The 23,545-nt window shown below is 43.1% G+C and overlaps 1 protein-coding gene across 1 annotated transcript in view; it reads right to left on the bottom strand.

Moving 5' to 3' along the window:
- AFAP1L1 (actin filament associated protein 1 like 1) overlaps window positions 1-23,545 on the bottom strand; it is a gene marked incomplete at its 5' end in the record, with an annotated part of 73,177 nt that overhangs the window by 6,384 nt on the left and 43,248 nt on the right. The window contains 4 exon segments of the mRNA XM_081231621.1: window positions 2,129-2,293; window positions 19,520-19,631; window positions 21,197-21,269; window positions 22,162-22,307. Coding sequence (XP_081087747.1) covers window positions 2,129-2,293; window positions 19,520-19,631; window positions 21,197-21,269; window positions 22,162-22,307 — 496 coding nt within the window.

The following is a 23,545-nucleotide window of genomic DNA, read 5'->3' as shown; positions in this document are numbered from 1 at the left end:
TCCTAGTTCAGGGGATTGGCACATAACTTAGACCTGGCCCATAATTATATCTCATTTTTTGGTCACAGTGGTTGGTTGAGGGATCAAAGCTGGTTCAATCAAAGTGAATTCCGAGGTGTTTATGGGGGCTATTGGGAAGAGAAGCCTCTCTGCTGGAGTGGCTGCACGGATTCGGTGACGGCTAGAGCTATGTAGCCTTTATACCACCATGAGGGGCAGAGAATGAAACCAAGGTAGGGGAAGGCAGAAGCAAGAATTAGAGAAATATGTTTCCTGGTGACATCATTTAAGTCCCTGGACCTTGCTATATCTGATCACTTAAGTTTCCAATTACATTTTTCTTTTTATTTCTAAGCCAGTTTCACTTTGGTTTCTCTTACTTGTAACCAATAATCATAACACAGGCTTTACATTGATCACAAGTTCCTGCTAGGATTTTGCTGCTTATTCAGTTTAAGCCAACAAACCTATATTAGGACCTTCTTTGTGCCAAGAGCTGTTTTGGATCTTACCACATTTAAAGATTAGTTCCATTGTTTGTCCTGAGGAGGCTGCACTGGAGGGTTTTCTAGTAATGGTTGTTCTTTTCATTCATTTGTTCATTCGTTCATTCATTCATTCAGTAAATAGTTATTGAGTGCTTGCTAGGTACTGGGCACAGTTCTGTGCCCTTGGGATATATCAGTGAACAAAACAGGCAAAGATCTTTGCCCTTATTGAACTTACAATTGTATGTGTGTGTGTGTGAGAGAGAGAGAGGGAGAGAGGGAGGGAGGGAGGGAGAGAAAACAATATAATAAATAATCTAAGATGTCAAAAACTGATATGCTATAGAAAAAAACTGAGCAGGACAAGTTTGGACAGTCAAGTTGACCTGCTCCAAACCCTATTCTGACTCTTAGAAAGTTCTTTATATTGAAACCAAACTGCCTTTTTTTTTTAAAATAATTTTTTAAATTTTTATTTTATTTTATCTATTTTTGGCTGCGTTGGGTCCTCGTTGCTGCGCACAGACTTTCTCTAGTTGTGATGAGCGGGGGCTACTCTTCATTGTGGTGTGCGGTCTTCTCATTGCGATGACTTCTCTTGTTGTGGAGCATGGGCTCTAGGTGCGCAGGCTTCAGTAGTTGTGGCACGCGGGCTCAGTAGTTATGGCGCACAGGCTCAGTAATCATGGCACATGGGCTTAGTTGCTCCGCGGCATGCGGGATCTTCCCAGACCAGGGCTCGAACCCATGTCCCCTGCATTGGCAGGTGGATTCTTAACCACTGAGCCACCAGGGAAGCCCAGAAACCAAACTGCCTTTATGTGCCTTCTTCCCATTGATTCTGGTTCCTAGCCACACAGAACAAGTCTTTAAGCCAGAACTTCTCAACCTGAGGCTCATGGACTCCTAGGCAATCTATGACTCTGGGGGCACAGGAGCTCCTGATATGGTTTGCAACATTGTGATTTGTGGGGGTTTTCTCCGTTAGGAAAGGGTCCATAGGTTCCATCAGATTCTCATGGGGCTACGTGACCTTGGATGTATTCTTTATAAGGACAGGACCTCTGTTCCCTCCAGCATGTTCAGAAACCTCAGTCTGAAAGTGTGCTGAACTGCAGCTATAGAGAGAATTCAACAGAAACACAGCAGAAAGTGGGGTGCAGAGGAGCCCAGGGCATGCAGAGCCTGCAGAGGCCATGGTCCTGGATTTCAGAAGAAGATCCTGGTAAAGTGTCACCATCCATTATTCCCAGTATGTGAACCAATGTATCACACATTTGGGTGCTCAGTGCATATCTGTGAATGAATGAGTTAATGTGAGGTTCAAAATATCTCTCCCATGACACTAAGGCACACTCTGTTTTTCACATTTTAGCATTTCTAAAATCAGATCGCATTTTACCACGTTAAGTGTACATATTTGTATGCTTTTTCACCTTCTCACTCTAAAAGCAGTTATTAAATCAGTGGCACTTCCATTAGTCAGGAGAGATGATGATGAGGAGGAGGAGGGGGAGGAGGGAGGAGGAGGAGGGGGAGGAGAAGCCCACCTGTTTCTGGTAAGAAACCAGGTGGCAGATGCCAGGGGAGGTGTCAAGGGTGAGACCCCCTTGTGCTCAGGACCACACCCACATAGATACCTGGGCTGTTCCGAATGGCTTCCTTTAGTTCCCTCTTTTCCTGCCGCAGTGTCATCAGCTCTGTCCGGATTGTCTCTTTCTCTTTCTCCAGCTTTTCTTTTTCTACCAGGTACCTCCTGGCATCCTCCTCAGCTCGGTTCTTACCGTACTTATATTGATGGGCACCTGCAGAGATGAGGCAGGAAAAGGCCCTCAATTCTGAGCTCTGGTGAGAGTACTTGGGTGGTGTTAGCTTCTCTCTCAGCCTCAATCTGTCTGTCTATAAAATGGGAATATTTAGGTGTATACCCTTGGATATATTTAGTGTGAAGGAGAGGAAACAAGGAGCCAAAGGGAGGCAGTAGTGCACAGGGATGAGGAGTAAGGGCTTTAGAACCAGACAAATCAAGGTCTGTGTTTTCTTTTGCCCTTTACTGGTTGTGTGACATCAGGCAAAGTGAATGTGGTGTTTTTGTGCCTTCCCCCTAGGCTTTACTTTCCTCACTTGTAAATGTGGGTATCAATCAAATTTACCTCTTGGCATTGTGATAAGGTTTAAAAGAGATAATTCATGAAAAGTACTTAGTATACCTGGCAAATAGTGCTTAGTAAATGTTAGATAATAATAATAATGTAAAACAAATTTTCACTTCGGTTTTAGAATTTTTTTAAATAAATAAATTTATTTATTTTTGGCTGCATTGGGTCTTCGTTGCTGTGCATGGGCTTTATTTGTGGTGAACAGGGGCTACTCTTTTTTTTGTTGTTGTTTTGTTCGCAGTACGCGGGCCTCTCACTGCTGGGGCCCCTCCCGTTGTGGAGCACAGGCTCCGGACGCGCAGGCCCAGCAGCCATGGCTCATGGGCCCAGCCGCTCTGCGGCACGTGGGATCCTCCCGGACCAGGGCACGAACCCGCGTCCCCTGCATCGGCAGGCAGACTCCCAACCACTGCGCCACCAGGGAAGCCCAGGGGCTACTCTTTGTTGCAGTGCTCTGGCTTCTCATTGCGGTGGCTTCTCTTGTTGCAGAGCATGGGCTCTAGGTGTGCAGGCTTCAGTAGTTGTGGCTCGTGGGCTCTAGAGCGCAGGCTCAGTAGTTGTGGCGCAAGGGCTTAGTTGCTCCACGGCATGTGGGGTCTTCCCGGACCAGGGCTCGAACCATGTCCCCTGCATTGGCAGGCGGACTCTTAACCACTGTGCCACCAGGGAAGTCCCACACTTTGGTTTTAAAAGGGCATTTTTATAGTTAACTCTTGGTACACATAAGATAAAGAGACAGGTACATGTAACTCATCTATAGAGAATTGAGAACTGTGGCTAAAGTCAGGCATTGCCCATTTTATTACTGAGAAATGGGTGGGGGGAGAGAGGGACCTCATAGTCTACTGTAGGCTCTACACTATGGTGGACAATAGCTACAAATTATTATGGCAAAAATTTATTGACCATTTACTATATACTGTGCTATTTATATGCATTTGTATTTAATCCTCACAAAACTCACAATTATTAGCTCTTCTTTATTGTTGGGAAACTGAGGCACAAAGAGGTTAGGTCTCACTGCTAATTATGGAAGAGCCCAGGTTTGAACTCATGTCTATCTAACTCCAGGGTCCATGGTATGCAATACTACCTTAGCTTGGGCAAGGTCATAGTCCAACCTCTCAGTGAAAGTTTTATTTATATTTTTATGCTACAGACAGCCACACATAGTCCTTTGTAGGTGGGGTGTGGAGCGATTCCCATGGTTTGCTGATAACTGGGGGTCTTGTCTCTCCAGCTCTGTAGGGATTGCAGTGGTCACCCATGACCTATGCAAAAATCAGTTCCTGCTACATCTACCCTGCAATTCAAGCCTCATTATAAATAAAGCATGGAGGACAGAGAAGGGGACGCATGGCTCCCCATACTTCCCAGTTACACAATGGCATCCCAAGGGAATTGGCTCTCAGACTTTTGGATTTTATAGACTGGTAAAATAAAAATAAATAGGGATACCAACAAAGGGTTGTCACCATTATGTTGTATCAGATAAGGACCTTAAAACTACCAATATTATTATTCCCACTATTTTCTATTTATTTTCTGTGTTAAAATAACATTTTAACATCCTGGGTTGGACACAAATGTACAATAAAGTAGTTGTTTATACTGAATAGCATTAACTTTATGAAAAACTTTATTCACTGTGCTTATTTTTCTCATTTCATTGCAGATGAGTAAAAACTTCCTTAGGGACCAAACCAGCAAGTAGACTGAGCTTTGGGAGCCATCACCCTGGTCCACCTTGATGTGTCAGCACCACAGGGAGCAGCTTACTTCATACCCAACCCTGTAATGCTTGAGTCACTCAAATGGTGGTAAAGAGGCAAACTAGATTGATTCTAATCGGTAAGTTTTAAGGAGCCACAATTCTGTGGGTCTTACAGTATTCGTGATAAAACAGAATTGCCCAAGCACCTTCCAGAAAAATCTGGGCCTCCATAATGAAGGAAAAAAGGAATATTTAGTGTCCAAGTTAGTAATGTAACTAATACATAAATGTTGTAGTATGTATCAGTACTTCATTCCTTTTTATTGGTGAATAATAGTCCAGGTGATCTTAGGGGGAAACCTTCCATTGTGTCTGATGAGAAGTCAGCTATTAATGTTATTGGGATCCTTTGTAAGTGATCAGTTGATTTTCTCTTCTGCTTTCAAGATTTTCTTCTTGTCTTTGGCTTTAGCATTTTGAGCATGACGTGTCTTTCTTGGATCTCTTTGCCTTTATCCTACTGGAACTTCACTGAGCTCCCTGGATATATAAATTAATGATTTCAATAAATTTGGCAACTTTTCAGCCATTATTTCTTTTAATATTTTTTATGCTCCTTTCTCTTTCTTTTCTCCTTCTCATGCTCCCTTTATGCGTATGTTAGTGCACTTAATGGTGCCTCATATTTCTCTGAGGCTCTGTTCATTTTTCTTTGTTCTTTTTTCTCTCTGTTATTTGGAATGCATAATCTCTGTCGATCTATCTTCAGGTTTACTGATTCTTTTGCCAGTTCACATGTACCCTTGAGCCATTTGATAGGACATTGTGATCTTCCTTTCCTTTTTTTTTTTTTAACTAAAGTTCATTAGATTTACTTAGATTTTACTTAATGTCCTTTTTCTGTTGCAGAGCTACTACATTACATTTAGTCATTGTATCTCCTTAGGCTCCTCTTGGCGGTGACATTTCTCAGATTTTTTTTTCTCCCAGTTTTATTGAAATCATAATTGACATATAGCACTGTGTAAGTTTAAGGTATACTGCATAATGATTTGACCTACATACATCATAAAATGATTACCACAGTAAGTTTAGTGAACATCCATTATCTTGTATAGATACAAAATTAAAGAAATAGAAAAAAATTTTTTCCTTGTGATGAGAACTCTTAGAATTTACTCTTTTCACTTTCATATATTATGTACAACGGTGTTAATTATATTTGTCATGTTGTGTATTGTATCCCTGGTATTTATCTTGTAACTGGAAGTTTGTACCCTTTGACTACCTTCATCCAGTTTCCCTCTCTGTACCCCCTGCCTCTGGTAACCACAAATCTGATCTCTCTTCCTATAAGTTTGTTTTTGAACTGTATTTGACCTACCATATTATATGTTAGTTCCTGGTATACCTCATAGTGATTTGATATTTCTATACATTTAAAAACGATCGCCATGATAAGTATAGTTACTATCTGTCACCATACAAAGATATTATATAATTATTGACTATATTCCCTGCACTGTACATGTCTTACCCATGACTCATTTATTTTATAGCAGGAAGTTTGTGCCTCTTAATCTCCCTCATTTTTCTCCCCCCATTTTCCTCCCCTTTGACACCACCTGTTTGTTCTCTGTATCTCTGACTCTGTTTCTGTTATGTTTGTTTGTTTTGTTTTTTAGATTCCACATACAAGTGAAATCATACGTATTTGTCTTTCTGTCTCTTATTTCACTTGGCATAATACCCTCTGAGGCCATCCATGTTGTTGCAAATGGCAGATTTCATTCTTTTTAATGGCTGAGTAATATTCCATAGTATATATATATGTCACATCTTCTTTATGCATTCATTTTTGTTTGTTTGTTTTTAAATTTTATTGGGGTATATTTGATTTACAATGTTGTATTAGTTTCAGGTGTATGGCAAAGTCATTCAGTTATACATATACATATATTAATTCTTTTTCAGATTCTTTTCTCATATAGGTTATCACAGAATACTGAGTAGAGTTCCCTGTGCTGTACAGTAGGTCCTTGTTGGTTATCTATCTTATATATAGTAGTGTGACTATGTTAATCCCAAGCTCCTGATTCCCCCCCACCTTGCCCGCCACATTTCCCCGTTGGTAACCATAAGTTTGTTTTTTTGTTATCTGTAAGTCTCTTTCTGTTTTGTAGATAAGTTCATTTGTATCATTTTTTAAAAATTAGATTCCACATATGAGTGATATCATATGATATTTGTCTTTCTCTGTCTGACTTAATTCACCCAGTATGATAATCTCTAGATCCATCCATGTTGCTGCAAATGGCATTATTTCATTCTTTTTTATGGCTGAGTAATATTACATTGCGTATATGTACTGCATCTTTTGTATCCATTCCTCTGTCAATGGACATTTAGGTTGCTTCCATGTCTTGGCTATGGTAAATAGTGCTGCACTGAACATTGGGGTACATGTATCTTTTTGAATTATGGTTTTCTCCATTATATACCCAGGAGTGGGATTGCTGGATTACATGGTAGTTCTGTATGTCATTCTTTAAGGAAACTCCATACTGTTCTTCATAGTGGCTGTACCAATTTACATTCCATCCAACAGTGTACGAGGGTTCCCTTTTCTCCACACCCTCTCCAGCATTTATTGTTTGTAGACTTTTTGATGATGGCCATTCTGACCGGTGTGACGTGATACCTCATTGTAGTTTTGGTTTGCATTTCCCTAATAATTAGCAATGTTGAGCATCATTTCATGTGCCTCTTGGCCATCTGTATGTCTTCTTTGGAGAAATGTCTCTTTAGGTCATTTTGCCCATTTTTTAAAAAACATTTTTATTGGAGTATAATTGATTTACATTGTTGTGTTAGTTGATGCTCTATAACAAAGTGAATCAGCTGTACATATACATATATCCCCAAATCTCCTCCCTCTTGCGTCTCCCTCCCACCCTCCCTATCCCACCCCTCTAGGTGGTCACAAAGCACCGAGCTGATCTCCCTGTGCCATGCGGCTGCTTCCCACTAGCTGTCTGTTTTACATTTGGTAGTGTATATGTGTCCATGCCACTCTCTCACTTCATCTCAGCTTACCCTTCTCCCTCCCCATGTCCTCAAGTCCATTTTCTACGTCTGCATCTTTATTCATGTCCTGCCCCTAGGTTCTTCAGAGCCTTTTTTTTTAGATTCTATATATATGTGTTAGCATACGGTATTTTTCTCTTTCTGACTTACTTCACTCTGTATGACAGACTCTAGGTCCATCTACCTCACTATAAATAACTTAATTTTGTTTATTTTTATGGCTGAGTAATATTCCATTGTGTATATGTGCCACATCTTCTTTATCCATTCATCTGTCGATGGACACTTAGGTTGCCTCCATGTCCTGGCTATTGTAAATAGTGCCGCAATGAACATTGTGGTACATGACTCTTTTTGGGAGTCATGGGCGATAGCTGGATCATATGGTAATTCCATTTTTAGTTTTTTAAGGAACCTCCATACTGTTCTCCATAGTGGCTGTATCAATTTACATTCCCACCAACAGTGCAAGAGGGTTCCCTTTTCTCCACACCCTCTCCAGCATTTATTGTTTGTAGATTTTTTGATTATGGCCATTCTGACTGGTGTGAGGTGATAACTCATTGTAGTTTTTTTTTTTTAGATGTTGGGGGTAGGAGTGTATTAATTTATTTCTTTATTTTTTGGCTGTGTTGAGTCTTCGTTTCTGTGCGAGGGCTTTCTCTAGTTGTGGCAAGCGGGGGCCACTCTTCATCACGGTGCGCGGGCCTCTCACTATCGTGGCCTCTCTTGTTGCGGAGCACGGGCTCCAGACACACAGGCTCAGTAGTTGTGGCTCACGGGCCTAGCCGCTCCGCGGCATGTGGGATCCTCCCAGACCAGGGCTCGAACCCGTGTCCCCTGCATTGGCAGGCAGATTCTCAACCACTGTGCCACCAGGGAAGCCCTCATTGTGGTTTTGATTTGCATTTCTCTAACGATTAGTGATGTTGAGCATCCTTTCATGTGTTTGTTGGCAATCTATATATCTTCTTTGGAGAAATGTCTATTTAGGCCTTCTGCCCATTTTTGGATTGGGTTGTTTGTTTTTTTGATATTGAGCCGCATGAGCTGTTTGTAAATTTTGGAGACTAATCCCTTGTTGGTCACATTGTTTGCAAATATTTTCTCCCACTCTGTGGGCTGTCTTTTTGTTTTGTTTATGGTTTCCTTTGCTGTGCAAAAGCTTTTAAGTTTATTTAAGTCCCATTTGTTTATTTTTGTTTTTATTTCCAGTACTCTAGGAGGTGGATCCAAAAAGATATTGCTGCAATTTATGTCATAGAGTGTTCTGCCTATGTTTTCCTCTAAGAGTTTTATAGTATCTAGTCTTATATTTAGGTCTTTAATCCATTTTGAGTTTAATTTTGTGTATGGTGTTAAAGAATGTTCTAATTTCATTTTTTTACATGTAGCTGTGCGGTTTTCCCAGCACCATTTATTGAAGAGACTGTCTTTCCTCCATTTTATAGTCTTGCTTCCTTTGTCATAGATTAGTTGGCCATAGATGCGTGGGATTATTTCTGGGCTTTCTACCCTGTTCCATTAATCTATATTTCTGTTTTTGTGCCAGTACCATACTGTTTTGATGACTGTAGCTTTGGAGCATAGTCTGAAGTCAGGGAGCGTGAGTCCTCCAGCTCTGTTTTTCTAGCTCTGTTTTGGCTATTCGGGGTCTTTTGTGTTTCCATACTAATAAAAAAAATTTTTTTTCTACTTCTGTGAAAAATGCCATTGGTAATTTGATAGGGATTGCATTGAGTCTGTAGATTGCCTTGGGTAGTATAGTCATTTTGACATTATTGATTCTTCCAATCCAAGAACATGGTATATCGTTCCAACTGTTTGTGTCATCTTTGATTTATTTCATCAGCATCTTATAGTTTTCAGAGTACAGGTCTTTTGTCTCCTTAGGTAGGTTTATTCCTAGGTATTTTATTCTTTTTGATGTGATGGTAAATGGGATCATTTCCTTAATTTCTCTTTCTGATCTTTCATTGTTAGTGTATAGAAACACAAGAGATTTCTGTGTATTAATTTTGTATCCTGCAACTTTACCAAATTCATTGATGAGCTCTAGTAGTTTTCTGGTAGCGTCTTTAGGATTCTCTGTGTATAGTATCATGTCATCTGCAAACAGTGACAGCTTTACTTCTTCTTTTCCAACTTGGATTCTTTTTATTTCTTTTTCTTCTCTGATTGCTGTGTCTAGGACTTCCAAAACTATGTTGAAGAAAAGTGGCGAGAGTGGACATCCTTGCCTTGTTCCTGATGTTAGAGGGAATGCTTTGAGCTTTTCCCCATTGAGGATGATGTTAGCTGTGGGCTTGTCATATATGGCCTTTATCACGTTGAGGTAAGTTCCCTCTACGCCTACTTTCTGGAGGGTGTTTATCATAAATGGGTGTTGGATTTTTGTCAAAAGCTTTTTCTGCATCTATTGAGATGATCATATGGTTTTTACTCTTCAGTTTGTTAATGTGGTGTATCACATTGATTGATTTGTGGATATTGAAGAACCCTTGCATGCCTGGGATAAATTCCACTTGATCATGGTGTATGATCCTTTTTTAAAAAAAAAATAAATTTATTTATCTTTTTATTTTTGGCCATGTTGGGTCTTCATTGCTGCACACGGGCCCTCTCCAGTTGCGGCAAGCAGGGGCTCCTCTTTGTTGCAGTGGCCTCTCTTGTTGAGGAGCACAGGCTCCAGGTGCGCAGGCTTCATTAATTGTGGCATGTGGGCTCAGTAGTTGTGGCTCGCGGGCTCTAGAGTGCAGGCTCAGTAGTTGTGGCACATGGGCTTAGTTGCTGCACGGCATGTGGGATCTTCCCAGACCAAGGCTCAAACCTATGTCCCCTGCATTGGCAGGTGGATTCTTAACCACTGTGGCACCAGGAAAGTCCAGATCATGGTGTATGATCCTTTTAATCTATTGTTGGATTCAGTTTGCCAGTTTTGTTGAGTATTTTTGCATCTTGGTTCATCAGTGGTATTAGCCTGTAATTTTCTTTTTTTGTGGTATCTTTGTGTGGTTTGGGTATCAGGGTGATGGTGGCCTCATAGAACGAGCTTGAGAGTGTTCCTTCCTCTGCAATTTTTGGGAATAGTTTTAGAAGGATAGGTGGTAACTCTTCTCTAAATGTTTGATAGAATTCACCTGTAAAGTCTGGTCCTGGGCTTTTGTTTGTTGGATGTTTTTAATTCACAAGTTTGATTTCAATACTTGTGATTGGTCTGCTAATATTTTCTACTTCTTCCTGGTTCAGTCTTGGAAGGTTATATCTTTCTAAGAATTTGTCCATTTCTTCTAGGTTGTCCATTTTATTGGCATGTAGTTGTTTTTGGTAGTCTTTTATGATCCTTTGTATTTCTGTTGTGTCAGTGATAACTTCTTTTTCATTTCTAATTTTATTGATATGAGTCTTCTCTGCTTTTTTCTTGATGAGTCTGGCTAAAGCTTTATCAATTTTGTTTATCTTTATTTTGGCTGCACCACGCAGCTTGTGGGACCTTAGTTTCCCAATCAGGGATTGAAGTCAGGCCACGGCAGTGAAAGCTCTGAGTGCTAACCACTGGACCGCCAGGGAGTTCCCAATATTTTTTCTTTGTCTTTAATTTTCATCAGGTTGATTAATATGTGTTTTGGCATGCTCCTCCTTGAGTTTATCTTGTATGGGTGTCTCTGTGCTTCTTGGACTTAGTGGGTTGTTCCTTTCTCACTTTAGGTAAGTTTTCAGCTATAATCTCTTCAATTATTTCCTCAGGCTCTTCCTCTCTCTCTTCTCTTTCTGGGACCCCTGTAATGTGAATGTTCATGCGTTTAATGTTGTCCCAGAGATCTCTGAGCCTGTCCTCACTTCTTTTCATTCTTTTTTCTTTATTTTGTTCTACAGCAGTGATTTCCACCATTCTGTCTTCCAGCTCACTTATTCATTCTTCTGCCTCAATTATTCTGCTATTGTTCCTTCTACTGTATTTTTCATTCCAGTTATTGTATTGTTCATCTCTGTTTGTTCATTATTTTTTATTTTTTTAAATATTTATTTATTTATTTGGTTGCACAGGGTCTTAGTTGCAGCAGGTGGGCTCCTTAGTTGTGCCATGCGGGCTCCTTAGTTGTGGCATGTGAACTCTTAGTTGCTGCATGCATGTGGGATCTAGTTCCCTGACCAGGGATTGAACCCGGGCCCCCTGCATTGGGAGCACGGAGTCTTATCCACTGTGCCACCAGGGAAGTCCCTGTTTGTTCTTTAAATTTCTAGCTATTTGTTAAATATCTCTTGTATCTTCTCAATCTGTGCCTCCATTCTTTTTCTGAGATCTTGGATTATCTTTACTATCATTACTTTAAATTCTTTTTCAGATAGGTTGCCTATCTCTACTTCACTTAGTTCTTTTTTTTAATATTTATTTATTTATTCATTTATTGGCTGCGTTGGGTCTTAGTTGTGGCACACAGGATCTTTTGTTGCAGCTCACAGGCTTCTTTCTAGTTGTGGCACACAGGCTTCTCTCTAGTTGTGGTGCACAGGCTCCAGAGTGCATGGGCTCTGTAGTTGCGGCATATGGGCTCTCTTGTTGTGGCATGAGGGCTTAGTTGCCCTGCAGCATGTAGGATCTTAGTTCCCCAACCAGGGATCAAACCGGCATCCCCTGTGTTGCAAGATGGATTCTTAACCACTGGACCCCCAGGGAAGTCCCTCTTTTGGGTTTTTATCTTGTTCCTTTGTCTGGAACATATTTCTTTGCCGTCTCATTTTTTCTAACTTTCTGGGTTTGTGGTCTCCTTTCCACCAGCTGCAGGAGCATAGATCCTCTTGCTTCTGGTGTCTGCCCCTGGCTGGTGAGGTTGGTCCTGAGGCTTGTACAGGCTTCCTGGTGGGAGGGACTGGTTCCTGCCCACTTGTTGGTGGAGATGGGTCTTGTCCCTCCGGTGGGCATGGCCATGTCAAGGGATGTGTTTAGAGGTGGCTGTGAGCTCAGTATGGCTTTAGGCAGCCTGTGTGCTGATGGGTGTTCCTATCCTGCTGTGTGCTGTGTTCCTATCCTGCTGGTTGTTTGGGCTGAGGCATTCCAGCACTGGAGCCTGTAGGCTGTTAGGTAGGGCCAGGTCTTGATGCTAAAATGGCGACCTCTGGGAGAGCTCAAGCCAAAATATTCTCTGGGTCCTCCGCCACCAGCGTCTTTGCCCCCTCATTGACCTACAGCTGACCCCTGCCTCCCCGGGAGACCCTCCAAGACTCGTAGGTAGGTCCAGCCCCAGCTCTTATGGAGTTACTGCTTTGTTCTGTGTCCCAGTGTATGGGAAACCTTGTGTGTGCTCTCCAAGAGTGGAGTCTCTGTTTCTCCCAGTCCTGTGGCACTCCGGCACTCAAGACCCTCAGGCCTTCAAAGCCAAATGCTCTGGGGATTCCTCCTCCCGATGCCAGACCCTCAGGCTGGGGAGCCAGACATGGGGCTCACGACTCACTCTTGTGGGAGAACCTCTGCAATATAAATATTGGCCAGTTTGTGGGTCGCCCACCTGGTGGGTATGGGATTTGATTATGTCATGAAAGCGCCACTCCTACCATCTCATTGTGCCTTCTTCTTTGTCTTTGGATGTAAAATATCTTTTTTGGTAGGTTCCAATTTTTTTTGTTGATGGTTGCTCAGCAGTTAGTTGTGATTTTGGTGTTTTTGTGAGAGGAGGTGAGTTCAAGTCCCTTTACTCTGCATTCTTTTCTGGAATCGAGGGGCTGCTTTTAGTTTGTATGCTTGCTGCCTCTTTCCTCAGCATGTGCTGGCAGTTATCACTTTGATATGGCGTGTACATTCACACTCTCCTGGGATAGCGGGGGCAAGGCTTGGCACCTGCTCATGGTCTCTTAGAGGCTGCTGTCCATGCATTCCCAGGACAGTGGGGGCAGGGCTTGGCACCTGCTCATAGGTCTCCTAGGGGCGGCTGTTATCTGTGTGCTCCAGGGACAGTGGGGGCAGCTGTTGGCGCCTGCTTATGGGTCTCCTAGGCGTGGCTGCTATCCATGCATTCCTGGGACAATGAGGGCAGGGCTTCTATCCATTCATTTTTTTTTTTGCGGTACGCAGGCCCCTCACTGTTGTGGCCTCTCCCGTTGCGGAGCACAGGCTCCGGACGCGCAGGCTCAGCGGCCATAGCTCACGGGCCCAGCCGCTCTGCAGCATGTGGGACCTTCCCGGACCGGGGCACGAACCTGTGTGCCCTGCATCGGCAGGCGGACTCTCAACCACTGCCCCACCAGGGAAGCCCTATCCATTCATTTTTGATGGGCATTTAAGTTCCTTCCATATCTTGGTTGTTGTAAATAATGCTGCAATAAGCATAGGAGTGCATATATCTTTTCTAATTGGTGTTTTCATTTTCTTTGGATACATACTCGGAAGTGGAATTGCTGGATCATATGTCAGTTCTATTTTTAATTTTTTGAGGAACCTCCATACTGTTTTCCGTAGGGGCTGCGCCAATTTGCATTCCCATCAACAGTGCACAAGAGTTCCCTTTTCTCCATATCCTCACCAACACTTGTTATTTGTTGTCTTTTTGATAATAGCAATTCTGACAAGTGTGAGGTGATATCTCATTGTGATTTTGAGTTGTATTTCCCTGATGATTAGTGATGTTGAGCATCTTTTCATGTGCCTTTTGGCCATCTGTATGTCTTCTTTGGAAAAATGTCTGTAATCCTATACCTATTTTTTAACTAGATTGTTTATTTTTTTGATGTTGAATTGTATGAGTTCTTTGTATATTTTGTATATTAATCTGTTATTGGATATACTATTTGCAAATATTTTATCTTATTCAGCCAGTGGCCTTTTTGTTTTGTTGATAGTTTCCTTCACTGTGCAAAAGCTTTTTAGTTTGATGTAGTCCTGTTTGTTTATTTTTGCTTTTGTTTCCCTCACCTAAGGAGACATATCCAAAAATATTGCTAAGACCAATGTCAAAGAGTGAGTGCTTATGTTTTCCTCTAGAAGTTTTATGGTTTTAGGTCTTACATTTAAGTCTTTAATCCATTTTGAGTTTATTTTTGTATATGGTTTGAGAAAGTAGTCCAGTTTGATTCTTTCACATGTGATTGTCAGGTTTTCCCAACACTGTTTATTGAAGACACTGTCTTTTCCCCATTGTATTTCCTTCTCTCCTTTGCCGTGGATTAATTGCCCATATAAGTGTGGGTTCATTTCTAGGCTCTCTGTTCTGTTTCATTGATCTCTATGTCTGTTTTTGTGCCATTCCCATGCTGTTTTGATTGCTGTAGCTTTATAGTATAGTTTGAAATCAGATAGCATGATATCTCCAGCTTTGTTCTTCTTCCTCAAGATTGTTTTGGCTCTTTGGCATCTTTGTGTTTTCATATAAATTTTAAAATTATTTTTTCTAGTTCTGTGAAAAATGCCATTGGTATTTTAACAGGGATTGCATTGAATCTGTAGATTGTCTTGGGTAATATGGTCATTTTAACAATATTAATTCTTCTAATCCATGAGCCTGGTATATCTTTTCATTTCTTTGTGTTGTCTTCAGTTTCTTTCAACAGTGTCTTATAGTTTTCTGAGTATAGGTCTTTATCTCCTTAATTAGATTTATTCTGGGAGATCCCTGGTGGTCTAGTGGTTAGGATTCTTGGCTTTCACTGCTGCAGCCTGGGTTCATTTCCTGGTTGGGGAACTGAGATCCCACAAACCACATGGTATGGCCAAAAAAAAAACAAAAACCTATCTAAGTTTAAAAAAAGAGATTTATTCCTAGGTATTTTATTCTTTTTAAATGTGATTGTAAATGGGATTTTTATTCTTAATTTCTCTCTCTGATAGTTCTATGTTAGCATATAGAAGTGCAACAGATTCCTCTATATTAATTTTGTATCTTGCAACTTTACCAAATTCACTGATGTGCTCTAGAAGTTTTTTGGTGGTGTCTTGTCTGCAAACAGTAACAGTTTTACTTTGTACTCTCCAGTTCTTCCTTTACTTCTTATTTTTAAAATAAAATTATTTATTTATATTTTTTATTTATTTTTGGCTGCGTTGGGTCTTTGTTGCTGTGCACGGGCTTTCTCTAGTTGTGGCGAGAGGGGACTACTCTTCATTGTGGTCCGTGGGCTTCTCATTGTGGTGGCTTCTCGTGTTGTGGAGCACAGGCTCTAGGAGTGTGGGCTTCAGTAGTTGTAGCACGCGGGCTCAGTAGTTGTGGCTTGCAGGCTCTAGAGCACAGGCTCAGTAGTTGTGGCACACAGGCTTAGTTGCTCCACGGCATGTGGGATCTTCCTGGACCAGAGCTCGCACCTGTGTCCCCTGCATTGGCAGGCAGATTCTTAACCACTGTGCCACCAGGGAAGCCCCCTTTACTTCTTTAAGCATGGTTTCCCTTAGTTCTTTGAACATATTTACAAAGGATGCTTTGAAATCTTTGTTAAATTCCACATGTGGGTCCTCTCATAGACAGTTTCTGTTGCCTGCCTTTTTCCCTCTGTATGGGTCACACTTTCCTGTTTCTTTGCATGTTTCATAATTTTTTTTTGAAAATTGGACATTTTATATAATATATTGTAGCATCTCTAAGTATACTGACCCCTACCCTCTACCAGATTCTTTATTTGTTTAGTGACTTAGTTGGCTCTCTTAGTGAAGTACATTTCTCCCTGCAGCATGAAGCCTCTGATGTTGATCCTGAATGGGTACAGCCTTAGGGATCACACCCAGCTGTTAGGCTCCACTAATTGTCAGCTGATTGCTCTATTTTTTAAAAAATATTTATTTATTTATTTATTTTATTTTCCTTTTTTTTTTTTTTGCTGCATCAGGTCTTAGTTGCAGCACATGGGGTCTTCGTTGAGGCATGTGGGATCTTTTTGTTACAGTGAGCGGTCTCTTTGTTGTGGTGCTCGGGCTTCTCTCTAGGTGTGGTGTGCAGGTTTTCTCTCTCTAGTTATGGCACGAGGGCTCCAGAGCGCGTGGGCTCTGTAGTTTGCGGCATGTGGGCTCTCTTGTTGAGGCATGTGAGCTCAATAGTTGTGGTGCACGGGCTTAGTTGCCCTGCGGCATGTGGAAACTTAGTTCCCCGACCAGGGATCAAACCGGCATCCCCTGCATTGGAAGGAGGATTCTTTACCACTGGACCACCAGGGAAGTCCCTGCTTTATTGTTTTTGACAGTGCTCTGTATCATCATTTGCTTTACACTCTGTTTCCACTAAAGTCAGTTCTTTTGAAGGGGAGCTTTGGAGTTCACTGTTTTTATGACCTGCCTTTCACCTTGGGCAAAATCTCTGAGTCACTGTTCTGAATCTAGGGGTGGGAACAGTGGCCTGCTTCTCTTGGAGTGACATCTCTGTTTTGTGAGCAGGGTGCTGGGTGGGGACTGTAACCTCTGGTCTTCTTAGCTTTCCTCTCCTAGGGTGGAACCCCTGCATTATGAGTGAGCTGGGGTGAGGGCAGTCAGGGTCCCCACATCTTGGACCTGCACAACCTGCAGTAGAGCCTCTGCTGTATGAGTGGGGTCTGGGTAGAGAAAGGGAGCACCCTACTTCTGGGCTGCACTCACTTGGGATTTAGTGTCTGTAGCACATAGCTAGGGGTGATGAGAAATGCTGGTTACCTGCTCTTATTGGGGAGATACTGCACCTCTTGACTGGGAGCTAGAGGAGAGAGAGCCTCGTTTTCTTGTCCAATTTGGAGATTTTGTTACACTGAGCTGGGAAAAGGGTAAAGGAGAAGGTGGTGGCTCAGATGCCACAAACTCTCACTGTTTTTACTGAGATTTAGTAAATTTTCTAGAATAAATCTTCATTTGCCATATGCCCTTAGGACAATTTCTAGAGACTTCAGATGATTGATTTAGCAATCTTTTTTAAAAAATGAATTAATTTATTTTTTATGGCTGTGTTGGGTCTTCGTTGCTGCACGCAGGCTTTCTCTAGTTGCAGTGAGCAGGGGCTACTCTTCGTGGCAGTGCGTGGGCTTCTTATTTTGGTGGCTTCTCTTGTTGCAGAGCACGGGCTCTAGGCACGCGGGCTTCAGTAGTTGTGGCATGTGGGCTCAGTAGTTGTGGCTCTTGGGCTCTAGAATGCAGGCTCAGTAGCTGGGGTGCACGGGCTTAGTTGCTCCGCGGCATGTGGGATCTTCCCAGACCAGGGCTTGAACCGGTGTTCCCTGCATTGGCAGGCGGATTCTTAACCACTGCATCACCAGGGAAGCCCTGATTTAGCAATCTTTACCAGTTTTGGTTGTTTTCTGGGGAATGGGTCTGTGGAGCTTCTCATGCCACCATTTTTCTCAGTAATGCCCTCAGTTCCCACGATTTTTGTTTTCTCATATTTGTGTCCTTTTGCAGTCCCTTCCCACACTAGATAGGCTGACCTGTGTAACCATTAGGATATGGCAGAAATTATCACAAAAGCTAGTTCACAAAAACATTGCAGCTTCTGCTCTATTCCTCCTTCCTGGGTCACTTGCTCTGAGGGAAGCCAGCTCTCTTGTCATGAGGACAAGCAGCCCAATGGTGAGGTCCTCCTGGCAAGAAACTGAGGCCTCCTTCCAAAAGCCAGCCCAAACTTGCCAGGCATACAAATCAACCATCTTGGGAGCAGATCCTCCAGCGTGTCAAGCCTTCAGATGACTTCAAGTGACCAGCTGAAGTCTTGACTGTGACCTCACAAAAGACCCCAATCCAGTACTACCTAACTAAGCTGCCCCGGGATTCCTGACCCACAGAACACTGACATAACACACACTTAGGTTTTGAGCTATGAAATTTTGGGTAATTTGTTATGTAGCAGTAGGTAGTTAATACATGATCTTGGGTAAGACCCTTCTCTTACGTTCTTCAGTTCCTTCATCTGAAAAACATTTTTGGACTAGATCCATAGTTTCCAACTGTCTGCAAGGAGCCCTATGATTTTGTAGTGATGGGTAACAGGCTACCATGTGGGGCAAAGGGGAGGCCAAATGGGCCTCCAGACTCCAGGCAAAGCAGCTCCACTTTTCTCTCTCTCTTATAAACTGGGCTTCAATGTAAGATTTAATTTGAAGAAAGAGTCTGTTTTTTGTTATCTTTGCTTTTGGGTTTCTTTTTATGTTTTATGATTTCTTCAATCTTACATGCTTATTTCAATTTAGTTTCTCATCTTGAAATGGGCATTTCATAAGGCCCTGTATTTCTAGCGTCTCTGATCACAGAGTGTAAGGAATGCTACACAACAAACCTCTAATTGCTCAGAGGGGAAACTCTCTGGAGAGAGGAGGGGACTTTTCCAAAGTTACACAGTAATTTAGTGACCAAGTGAGGAATGGAATATAGGTCTCCTGACTCCCAGAAGAGATTATCTACGCTAATGAAATGGAGCTATCATAAATAAAAGTATTTTAAAAAATAAATCTTCAAAAAGCAAAGACTAGAACTTGACTTTGTTCAAGTACAGGGGAAGAAAGTAAAAACAACAAATAAAAGACTCTTAGGACATGCTGTCCTACAGGAAGCTGGCTTGCTCATAAAGATAAATCATACAGGAGTAGAGATAAATGTTGGGAATCAAAGAGAACTTACATAGAGTTGTCTGGCATAGTTAGTCATTATTTATTGTGCAGTGTGGCGATCAGGCAATTCAGCAAGCTCCTATGGGTTGCTAGGCAGAGCTTGGGCTGGGGCACAGAGGTAAGCCATATATATGTGGCTTTATGTAGTGTTAAAAGTTTTAAATAGTTGCTTATATTAAAAAATAAGTAGATTTCTGGTCTCTTTTGAATAATTGGCAAATCTGGGCTGGCATTGCTGCATGGGGGCCTTGGCTGGAGCTAAGTAGTAGCTGCCCCTAGAGCTGGGGCCTGAGCACTGCAGTTTCCTTCAGTCTCCCCCAACCTATTCCCTGTTGTTTCCCCTCTGAGGCCGCCTGCTAGCTGCCCTTTATCACTCTGCTTGTGCTGTTATTTTTCTTAGAGTATTTTCTTATACCTCTCTTCACTTATTTACCCACGTGACCCCAGCAAGGATCTGATTTTGAGACATCCCCCCGACCCCGCTCCTGTCCCGGACTTTTTCCCTCCCTTCTTCCCTTACACACAGAACTCACTGGAGGCATGGCGCTTGACTTTGACCTGTGGGTCTGCCCGATGGGACTTCTCACTGCAGGTGGAGGCATGGCGCTTGATCTGGGCTCCAGAGGGACGCTCAGGCTCCTCATCCTGGGTGAGAGATGGAAGGAGAAGGTAAAGTGTGGGTGGGCTTAGAATCCTCAGTGTAGGTGCTTTCTGGTGCGTGCTCAGTGGCTGAGTACTACATGACCTCTGAGATCTTGGCCTTACATTTTTAGATGTGTGCAGCCCTCAACAGTTTATAAACCACTTGCACTAGCAGTGTATTACTTGATCCTCATACCTTCCTGTGGGGGGCAGCAGAAGGCAACCCTAAACTGGAATTTCTGCTGAGAGGAAAATTAGGAAGTCTCAAAAGACCGTAGGTGACCATATTTGATTTATCATAGATATTTTTGTCCTCACATCATTTGGACGTATCCTTCAAGTTTTCCAAATTGCTAATATAAAGTCTTAAGTTAAAAAAAAAGTCATAGATGAGATCAGCCAATGGTAGAAGTGACATAACTTAATAGACTGGCTATACATTTTTGCATGAAGAGTTGTGAGAACACTCAAAATCTTGTCAAAGCTCAGGAAACCATGAGTGGAATATGATAATAATGTCATATAATACTGCTATTGATAACAGTACTATTTACTCCTCTGTATAAGACCTTACAATGTCCAGGTACTGTGCTAAGTTTTTTCCATAAAGTATTTCATTTAGTTTTTGCAATAGTCCTATCACGTAGCTTTTATCATATTTATGTGGAGCCAGGAAGTGAGGACCAGAGAAATGAAGCCCAAGGTAACTTGGACTCAGCCCTGAGTGCAAGGTTCATGTCCTTAAGCACTAAGCTGTCTTGCTACTAAACTCTGCAGCTGAGAACAGTCTCAAGCTGCATCTACTGGTTCATATGAGTCTGAAGAAAGACCATGTAAACAGAAGGATGGCTGGAGAAGTTTCTAGTAGCAAAGGGAGTCCTAGAGGTGAGAGCTCAGAGTGTCATCCAGCACTGTCCAAGGCAGGGGTCCTGGCCTGCAAACACATCTGCTTTCCTTGGCAGCTTGATTCCCTCTCTCTCTCCTCTAGCTGTGAGGCCTGACCCACCAACCACTGTCTGATCAGAACGTCATCCTCTCGCTCTCCTGTGGCAGGAGAAGGCACAGGGCATGCTGCAGGGCAGTATGGGTCAAGTGATGGCTACAGAGGCCTCACTGTAAATTAATAAGCTGGCATCTCCTTGGTTTAGTGAGCAAGACAGGGAGAATGTCCTGGGAGTTGAAGCCTAGACTGTGGTTGCCACCAGGTAAAGGCCTCTGGGGGCAGCCACCCAGTTATCATCCCCCTGAGACACTACTGAATCAGTCAATTCACAGAGCAGTAAATGGGTGGACAGTCCAACACCTTGCTCAGACTGGAGCAGTGCTTTATAGATGCAGAGCGCTTTCTTCTTCCTGGTCAGGGGATCTTTCCACTGCACTGCTCAGTCTCCTGTTCCAGAGATTCTTTCCCCTGAGCCATGGTCTGTCGTAAGAAGGTCCCCTCTCCCCCGCCTTCTAGCTGCTGGTTAAACGAAAATGATCTCTCTGAGGCAAAGGAAAAAAGGAGTAGTGAGGGAGAGCTAATAAGTGGCTTTTACCATGTTCCCTGAAGTCCCGAGGGACCGTACCTGCATCTTTTCATAAGGAACATCATCATAGACTCGGGGCTCAGGCCACTGATCCTGGCAGGATCTTGCATATCTAGAAAATACAAGGGACAATGATGATGATGGTGACAACGATACTTTGCAGCTTACAGTGCTTTCCTGTCCATTCTCTCATTTGATTCTGGCAGCACCTTTTTTTTTTTTTTTTTGCGGTACGCGGGCCTCTCACTGTTGTGGCCTCTCGCCGTTGCGGAGCACAGGCTCCGGATGCACAGGTCAGCGGCCATGGCTCACGGGCCCAGCTGCTCCATGGCATGTGGGATCTTCCCGGTCTGGGGCACGAACCCATGTCCCCTGCATCGGCAGGCAGACTCTCAACCACTGCACCACCAGGGAAGCCCCTGGCAGCACCTTTTAATGGAGGTCAGAAAGTTAGTGATAGCAACCATGCCAGGTAGCACTAGGACATTGATGTGTTAAGAGCTTTATAGGCAGGGGCCCATGGGATTCTCATAACAACTCAGGAAGCAGGTGATTCATCACCTCCATTTTATAAGTGAGAAAATAGAGGATCCAGGCTGGCAAGCAACCAGCCCAAGCTGTTGGTCGTGATAGAGCCGTGACTTGAATATGGTATTTATAATGCCAAGCTCTGCACACCAGCCCTGTGCCCGCCCAGAAGCTCAAGGGTATGGGGACTCTAAGTTTCCATGGCATGAGAGCAGAGCGCAGGCCACTGTACAAAAAAGCTTCTCCTTTCTGGCTCATTCCGTCCACGGTGTCCTGTGACCCTGGGCTACCTCCTCTAACCAGCTTACTCCTGCCTGCTAGAAGAGGAAGGCACCCACTCTGACTTCCCAAGGAAGCAGCCTTTCTCAGCCCTTCCTCCCTCCCCTCCCATTCCCAAGGCTGGACTCCGCCTCTGAGAGGGAGCTGAGATAGGAAAGGTTGCGGGTGGCCGTGGGCCATGGGGTGCTGGCCCTCACAGGAAGGAGTTGCGCCCTGCACTGACGATGCTGGTTAAGGTCTCCACGTCCACGTAGTCATAATGCAGCGCTTCGGGAGTGACTTTGGAGCCCATCTCCACCAGCAGCAGCCCGAGCCAGCGGCCCATGTCCTCGGAGCAGCTTGCCTGAGGGAGAGGAGGCACAATCTGGGTTCACTTTGGCACCATCAGAGCCTCTGGCTACCTGCTCACTTCAGCCAAACCCATATTCATATAGTATCTGTTATGTATCCAATACTTAGGGATCCAAGAGGAGCAAGACTAGAACACAATCCAGAAACCCAAGTGGCTCCCACCTTCCCTCTATTCAGGTCTTTGCTCTAAGGCTACCTCCTCAGAGAAGCCCACCCTGACTACCTCTCTAAGACACATAACCTCACTCACTAGCCTCAGAGCCTTCCTGACCATTTGGATATGAAAATAAAATTCAGGTGTTCTCTGAATTTTTTTTTTTTTTTTTTTTGTGGTACGCGGGCCTCTCACTGTTGTGGCCTCTCCCGTTGCGGAGCACAGGCTCCGGCCGCGCAGGCTCAGCGGCCATGGCTCACGGGCCCAGCCGCTCCGCGGCATGTGGGATCTTCCCGGACCGGGGCACGAACCCGTGTTCCCTGCATCAGCAGGCGGACTCTCAACCACTGTGCCACCAGGGAAGCCCTGAATTATTTTTAAATATTTGCTTTTTATTAAATGAGGAGGCTATTTATCACATAACCCAATCAAAATATTTTCTTGTATTATAAATGCCAATTATATATAGTACTGTATACAGGAAAATCTCCAAGAAGTTGCTGGTCAACTAAACATATACTTATGTTCTTATTTAAAGAGCATTATTATAAAATCAAGTTAGCACACAAATACTGAACTTGAATTTAAAAAGCACACTTTTTGCCAGAAAGCTCTTTGTTTAATTGAAGAGAAATAAGAGACCCATCTCAAACTATCAAAAGTAAAAGTGACTTACAGAGTCAATATTTCCTGAAATTTAAGAACTGACACAGGCAGTGGATACTGGGCAAAGAAAACAAGACCAAGAGGCTGGGTCTTATTTCTAGGAAAAGACTAGAGGCCATTGATCCTCTGTGGAGCTTTGGATGAGGCACATGCCTGCCCTGGCCTCACTTTTCTTATCTGTAATGTGAGGGGGTAGTTGTTTAAGTTTTCCTCCCAGTTAATATTTTAAATTCTAAATAGGTGAAGGATTGACATGTAAAGAGAGAGTCAGCATATTCTGGGTGACCCCCGAGAGGAGGGCTGGTGCTGGTGGGTAGGTATGAAAAATGAATGCGTGAAATGAAATCACATTGTCATTCAGCCATTTGTTCAGCAGATCTTAATTGAGCCCTTAGTATGTGCTGGACATC

The sequence above is a fragment of the Mesoplodon bidens genome (genome assembly GCF_964165515.1).
Source record: "Mesoplodon bidens genome assembly, chromosome: 4".
NCBI lineage: Eukaryota > Metazoa > Chordata > Mammalia > Artiodactyla > Ziphiidae > Mesoplodon > Mesoplodon bidens.
This window is presented reverse-complemented; position numbering and strand designations above follow the sequence as displayed.